An 8,220-nucleotide genomic window follows, 5' to 3' on the forward strand; every position below is an offset into this window, starting at 1 on the left:
GCCTTATCACTACAAAAGTATGTTATAGTAAAGAATCGATAAACAAAAATAGTAACAAAGAGCTAATAAACTTGTAAACAACCAAATCTAAATTTGGCCATCAAACTGGAAAACCTTAATAATTTATGGGTATCAATTTTTAACAATATTTTTTTGTCAACAAGCTGTGAAATTTTTAAAAAAATGCAAATAAGCTAAGCTACAATTAGTAAACGATTAATGGGTAAATGATTTATCATTGAGATATAAAAGTGAAACAAATTTATTCAAATATGATAATCTTTAGTTTATTGGATTTAATACAAAAATATATTTCAACAAATTGTAATTGGGTTTTTCGGACAGATGCAGTTTGCAAGAAAACTTGCAAAATGCAGAAAATGCAAGGAATGAATAAAATTGCATGCAAAAAGCCATTGTTGCATTGCCACGATGAATTTCAAAAAAAAAAAGAAGAAAATAAACTTTAAAGATGAGCTTATTTATTATATTAGATTTTTAACTATAAATTAAAATTGACAATGATGCTGAAGAATGATTGAAATAGCATTAAAATGCATAACACTAAGAAATGTAAGTCAATCGAATCAAATAAAAGTTAAACAAATCATATCACCTAAAATTATCAATCAGTCAGATATTCATCAATGAACGATAGGAAAGAAAGTTGACAAAGAGAAAAAGCATTGTAATTCAAAAACATTCAAAAATTCATTTTCAACTTCAAAGATGCTATAATCACAATAATATAAAGAACAAAAAGTTATAATTAGAGTATAAAAATAAAAAAAAAAATAATAAATAAAAGTAAAGATTTTCTAGTTAAGCAAAAGAAAGTATATTTTGATTAAAATAAAAATTATAGAATATAAAATATTGATTTATTCATGACTGCTTTGAAATGATTTCATTTTTTCTTTCATCACTTTTTCTTGAGGAAAAGTTGAAATTTTCGTTTGGATTTGAATGAATTGTTGAGATAATATATGCCAGGGAGTTTTATAAATTATTCATATCACTTTTGAGAATACGACCACAATTTTTTTTTTGATATATTTTGTTGTTATGAAAATTTAAAAATTTTTAAAATGATTTGTAGCCAAGAAGCGAAAATGAAATTGAAAGAGTTAAAAACATTGTCATCTAACCTTCGAGATGATAAATGGTAAAAATTATATTATTGATTGATGTTAGAATTATTATTGTAACATTATTGGATCAATCAAACTGGAATAATAATACGAAAATTGATCGATGGGTGACAGAATTAATGGCCTGTTTTGAAAACCTGAATTTTTGCTGATTAATTAGAATTTGATAGGATTGCATTATTGCAGTAGTTAAATAGATAGGATTTGTGAGTAGAGAATGAAATGCTAAATTACTGATTAAGTTAAGTTAAATGTTAGATATGAGTAAGTTATATATTACTTTATGCAATTGTAATGAATTAAGCAGAAGTTAAAATTTAGTTGAAATAATAAAATCGAATTATTTTCAACAATTTTATCGAGATTCCTGTTAAATGGGACATCCCGAAAGGGAGATTTGATATCCAGAGTGGATCAATGGAGTTCAGTAGACGAGATCGGTAGATTGGTTAATTCGAGATCAAAAAGAAATTGGATAGAAATTAAGGTTTAGAGAGTATGTAGAATCGTGTGCATTTCGGTTGTGAATTTACTATAATTTATTTTCATTTTTAGTTTATAGAATTAGTGATAAAATGATAAGAATTACTGATTTAAATAACCAATAGAAAGTACCTAGGAAAGATAATTTTGTTAAATCTTATTTTTTTTGAATTGATTTCAAGAATATATCAATGATAGGTTCAATTTTCTAGATATTGTGAATGAACAGTTCTTGAAATTTCATTTATGAATATCTTTTGATAGCTTATCAATAACTTTTGTTTAATAAGGCATTAATTATTAATTTTCTTTATCATTTTGTTACTATTCAATTATAATCAGATTACATTTCATTAATCTCTTAAAATCACTATATTTACTCGTCATTTTTATAGAAATTTAAACACGATGCGGTATGATGAAAGGATGTATGAATTGTTTGTATTACTAATCTTTGTTGTTTTACCTAATGGATTTGTTTGCCAAGCGCTAAAGAACAACAAATTAGCATTTGCTAAATTATTTCATACTGAGCAATTCTTATTCGTTGCCTTATCAGATTGTCATTTGATAGTGGAAGAAATATCAGCAATGAATGCTTGCTCATATCATAATACTGTCCGTATGAGGTGAGGGAATTTTTTTTAATTATTAAATTTGTATATTAAAATTTTAAAATTATAAAAGACATTTGCTTCGTTAATATCATTTACTATGGTTTCATTTTAAAGTTATAAAAGAAAATGTAAAGAACAAAGTTTAAACCTTTTTCTGTTATCTCTTAAAAATCGTAGAAATTTTTTTCCGTTTTATCATTTTTCATCAAAGCAAGAAGTAGTATTTCTTATCAAAATATTATTTATTGAGAAAATTTAGCATTCCTAATATTATTTTTATTTCCATTTGAAGAAGAATTATTTTTCAGTGGCATATCAAATCAGTCCAATTGTCCACATTTAAGATTACATCTCATTTTGCGCGATAACGAAGTGCCAAAACTTTTGATTTTAGGAGCTAAAAAAGTGTTCGGTGTGTATTTAACAACGTGCTTATCTATCTCAATTAGTCTCACGTCCGTCAATTTATCACGTTCTTGTCTCACGTCACCTTAATACTAATTTTCAAACAAAAGAAAAAAATTTCTTAATTCTTAGAATGTATATTATCACATTAGAAATGACACTTATCAGTAACGTTTTATCAAAAATTAGTACAATTTGTATTTCTGTGCTGTTTTGCCTTTTATGTAGAAAAATCAAACTTTCCAGGTAATCTAATTGCCCAACAATTACAAATTCCATGGCCTAGACAGAAGCGCATTTTTGCAAATGTCTCTGAGAAAACATATGTGAATTTAGAAAGTTCACATAATCACATTGGTGACAATCTGCTTCGGAAACAAGTGGTCAGTACGGTTATACTTTTCTGTTCTTCGCTTAGTAATCAATAATAGTTCATCTTCAATTCATTTTATTGAAATTACATAGGTATTAAAGCTACCTGGATATGACCTGGACATCTGAGAGTTATTTGTTAGACTTATTCTAATTCATCTGATCCTCATTCATAATCTAATTCAAATAAGATGTAAATTAGTTAAAGGTATAAGTTACTTTTTAAGGCTTTTTAAGATTTGACTGAAGTTAACCAACAATGAAATATCTTTTCACTTGCTATATCACAGAACAGAAAATGTTATTTGTGCTGTGATAGAAATTTAATTCACTAAATAATTGAATTACCTTTAATTTCAGTGATTGCATATGAAAATTGAAAGGGAAAATGTTACAGGTTGCGACACTTGTTGACAACAAAGAACGAATATTATATGTACTACGAAACTTAACTTTAGCAGATGATCATTTCACTTTAGAATGTATCAAATTTTACATACAATTTATGCCAAACGGTAGATTAAAATTTTTTGAATTAAACGCATTTCGAAATATTCATTCTAATAATAATATCAGAATATTATGGACGGAGGATCCATATTATCGCAAAGTTTGTTTCAATTTTCAATTTTTTTTTTCCTTCATCGCTTTATGAAAATAATTTTACTATACTTTTTTCTATACTTTCTAAAAAAAAGAAAAAAATATACTTTCTCTAAAAAAAAAAATTAAAAACAAAACAGTAACAAAAAATTACTTTTAATCTCAAGAGTTATATGATCATAATAATGGCACAATCGAATTCTGTGACTTTTGAATAATATTACATTTTTGGTTGTCAAAAACTTTAATAAAATTACATTATGTGAAGAGAATTTTAATTAAATCAAATTTGATATTTGCATGTAAATCTAAGTTAATTTTCAATTCAGCTATGTTAGTTAATCAAAATTTTGGATTACTCATACTATCGATCATACATTTCTAATTTCAATTTGTATATTACAGTTTTATTATGTGGAAAAGCAAGCTGACAATGAATTTATTCTATATTCTTTCCCTTATGAAAGTATTATGCAAATTTTGCTTAGTGGTAAGCAAGGAACGCCAGTACAAGCGTTCGAAGGTGTTAATTTACGCTATTTAAGCGTTTCACGTGATATTGCCGTTATTCATACATTCGAAGAAGAAAATGCGAAGCAATTTATTACGTAAGATCTAGATCATTTGAAATGCTTTTTAGTAATATTAAAATTTATATAAACTATTCCATCTTCAATTAAAGCTTTTAGAAGCAAATTCTTGAGACAAATATTTTACAAAGTTTGAATAATTTGAATTTTCTCCTTAAGAAATAACCAATATTAAATTTAATTAATATTGAGAATTGCTTCATTCTTTTTTCTCAAGAAAAAGTTACTGGAATTTATTTTCAGGAATCTTTATGACTCATCATCATTAGCTATAACATGTAATATGAGAAAGTCAGTTTTATCGAATCTATCCGGCGCAATTGTTCTATTCGATGATGAATTATGCGCTTTACAGGAAGCCAATGATAATAACTGTACAAAAATGGGTAAAAGCATTACTGATAAGCAATATCAGGTTTCTTCTTCATTACATATTCCTCTTTAATAAACAATTAAAAAATTTGTTTGATTATTGGGCAAATTTACAGAGTTGGTCGTTGTATTCTTTGCTTTATGGATTTATTGGACTCGTATTGCTTCTTCTTTTGGTAAGTTTTACTTAAAAATTTCCATTTGCGTCTAAATCTTACTATTTACTTAATTTAACTTAAATGATGAGTCAGATAGTTACTAAAATTAATTAACTGTTTAGTGAACTGCCATAAAATCCATCATTGATCGATGAGTCAAAAAATTTTAGATTGTGATACAATTATTAGTATGTTTATATTGGCATCGTAGCATGGTGGAACGATCATTGACTATTGATAATTGCTCGTTAGTTTACTATTATCCAACTTTATCGTCGGATTTTACCATCCAATTCTAAATTTAGTAGTAAGTAATTTTGAATATATTAAAGTAATGCCTTAAGTTAAGAAATTATTAATTTTGAATACAATATTTAGTAAATACAATATCATTTTGATTTTAATAATTTTAAAATTTTTGCTTTAATGAATTTTGGTTGAAGCATAATTTTAGAAATGAATCTTCAAATTTCACATCAGATTTAGAGTTTGTTAATAAAATAATTTTGAAGTTTTCTATTTATTGCATTTAATTGTTGATACTTTGAATTGATTAGCATACCTCAATAATATGCTTATTTAATTTTGTTTTTTTTGTTTTTTTAATTATTTTTTTTTTACTAATAATAAAAAAATTATTAATAACTAATTTTTTTTTTCCTTTACAGTGTATTCTTATACATATACGATGCCATTGAAAGGTTTCAAAATCATCTTTTCTACCATTTAATTCATTTCAATTAATTTGAAAACATTTCAATTCAAATTTTATTCTTAATATTATCAGTAACTTTGTTTATATTTTGTTGTTATTTCATTCCTATCAGTCACTCAGTTTATTCGTCTTATCATGTACTATAATTATTGCAACATCCTAGGTGGAGAAAAAAAAAAAATGATAACTATCGGATTTGTTTCATCTATTGACTATTTATTTTCTGATATTATTTCCCGCTATTTCAATTTAATTAAGTATCAAATTAATCTCTCTCTCTCTCTCTTTGTTGACATGTCTTTTGTCGTTTTTACTCAAAATTCTTAATTATAAAACAAATTAGTAATTTCTAAAAAAAAAAAAAAATATCATTTTCATCGGAAATTTATTTTTCCTAATTATTGCATTGTTTACAACAATTTGTCATTGTTATTTTGTTTACAGATCTGATAAAAATTAGATAAATAAAAATTTTTCCCCGTAAAAATGTGAAAAATTGATGAATAAAAATGAATTGATGGATAAAAATTATAATCGTTATTTTAAAATTTTTGCTGTAAAAGGTGAAAAATGAAGGGTTTAAAAAAAAATTTGAAAAAATTTTGTTGAAATATTTTATTGAGTGTTGTTGTATCGTCATTTCAATTCAATGAATATTAAATGATTAATTGTTTGTGTTACTTTATTTTTTTTTTCTTTTTTGACAGCAATTACTCAATTTGTAAAATGATTGACTTTTGATGGTTGACTTTAAATCCTTGATGATATCTATATTTGATGGAAATTTTCAGCACAATTTGAAAAAAATAAAAATCATTGATAATTTTAGTGTTAAATTTGAATTCGTCTATAAATTGTATTGCATTATACGTTAAATTGTTAATAACACATAACAAACCAATGAAGCAAAAGTAGTCCAAAGGTTGACGACGAGAATTTCTTTTCTTTCGGAAAACTTAAAATAGTACAAATCCGGTTTGCATTCACCAGGAAAACATGTTGCACTGAATTATCAGATATTAGTCCTTGTGATGGTTCAGTGAATTGAATTTAAATTAAACTGCTTCAGTTTTTTTTTTTTTTTTTTTTCTCCACAAAATCTGATTGTGTTATAAAAACCAAAGAGCAAAAGTATTTCTTTTGTTCATTTGACAATTGTTCATTTTGTATAGGTCGCATTGATCGGCAAAATCGAATAAGAAAAAAGCGCCATGCCATTTGCGCCTCCTTTGATAACCATCATAGAATATAAAAAAAAAAAAGAGAAATCGAATTAGTCGCCAGCATTATGATTGAGATTAAAGAGGTTAAGAAATGAAATGATTTGAATGAATGAAAATGGAAAAATATTTGAGGTGAAAATTCTCGTCAAAATTAATGTGAATGACAAATATTCTATGAGTATGCAGAAATTTGATTCGAAATTTATAACTTTTTTTTTTTTTTTAGAATTTGAAATGTTCGTAAATGTGTATTTAATTTTTCACAGTTTTTATTCGAGTATCTTTGAACCAAAATTATCAATTCATACTAATTTTTTACTTAATTATTATAAAAAATTAACGAATTACTAAATTTATATGAGCAGAATGATTACTATGAATCAAACACTATGAAAATTAAATGTAAACAATGTCATCAATAAACATATTTTATAGTAAACATTTTGCTACCATATCGAAATGATTTTTGCTTTTTTTGCTTTTTTTTTTCTGAGCCGTCATCAATAATTTAGCAAAAAATAAAAAACAAATGAGTTATGGATAATTCATAGAAATATTTAATTTCAAGTATTTATGGATTGAAAACACAATTAAAAGTAATAATGCAGCAAAATTTGATTATTACAATTTTTTCTTCTTCTTTCAAACATTCCTTTTTAAAACTTTTTTCAAACTGATTGGTTGTTATTTGATTTGATGGCTGAGTAGAAATGTTAAGTAATTTAAGTACTTTGAAATTTATTTTCCAAACGTAATGTTGAAATTTCCAAGAGAGAGAAATTTGAAAATTTAAATATTTGAAAAAGAATTTTATTTTGTCACCTCATTTTAGAATTTTCTTTTTCTGCTTTACAATTTAAATTTGCTTCTTCGTGTTTTATGCTATCGTAGATAAGCTAAAAATACTATAATGTCTAACGGATAATGGAAATAAGCAATTTAAGATTAGTATTGCAGTAAGAAACTTTAAAAGTTTGATATTATTTGGATTAGCTCATTTTTCCTTTTGCTTACGTTAATTTCCTTTAAATTTTGACCAATTCTAAAGTAGTAACAAAATCCTTTCAAAAACTGAAAAGACTTAATCAACTGATTAACTTTTGAAATATTCTTTTAAATAAACATTTCAAAAGTTAAAATTAAAATTCATTTAAAAAAAAAAAAAACTCATTTAAAATCCATTTAAATCTAATCTTAAATTCTATTTATGTTAACTTTCTCTGGTTGTAAAATTTATTTTATTATCCTTTTGTGGATTTAATTTGTGCTCTCATTCAATCTGATTGACCTCTCGTTTAATACTCCTTTGATCGGGGTAATAAAAATTTTTCTTAACCACTTTCCAGCAGAAGGCATATGAAACATTCTTTGTTAAAATAGTTATCATTTGATTGTTGTTAATGATATCGTTGTTGATAATTATGTCCAGATTCTTTTAATAATGATAAAATGATACCACTGATAATACATGGTGATAATTTGCTGGTTCATTAAAAAGTTAACTAATGAATTGACAAAACTAAATTTTTTT

The 8,220-nt window shown here is 25.0% G+C and overlaps 1 protein-coding gene across 2 annotated transcripts; it reads left to right on the forward strand.

The window, feature by feature from the left end:
• Window positions 1–2,060: 2,060 nt before the first annotated feature.
• Bm10365 (Uncharacterized protein) lies at window positions 2,061–5,050 on the forward strand (the record flags this gene model as incomplete). 2 transcript variants are annotated; one of them, XM_043078259.1, is made up of 8 exons in its annotated part: window positions 2,061–2,263; window positions 2,560–2,663; window positions 2,903–3,039; window positions 3,426–3,638; window positions 4,037–4,239; window positions 4,465–4,636; window positions 4,710–4,769; window positions 4,922–5,050. In XM_043078259.1, the coding sequence occupies 8 exons, from the start codon at window positions 2,061–2,063 to the stop codon at window positions 5,048–5,050; spliced, it is 1,221 nt and encodes a 406-aa protein (XP_042934193.1). The 2 variants fall into 2 exon arrangements, with proteins under 2 accessions (XP_042934193.1, XP_042934194.1); XM_043078260.1 differs by having other exon boundaries at window positions 2,226–2,263.
• Window positions 5,051–8,220: the final 3,170 nt, after the last annotated feature.

Source organism: Brugia malayi (genome assembly GCF_000002995.4).
Source record: "Brugia malayi strain FR3 genome assembly, contig: Bm_v4_Chr2_contig_001, whole genome shotgun sequence".
NCBI lineage: Eukaryota > Metazoa > Nematoda > Chromadorea > Rhabditida > Onchocercidae > Brugia > Brugia malayi.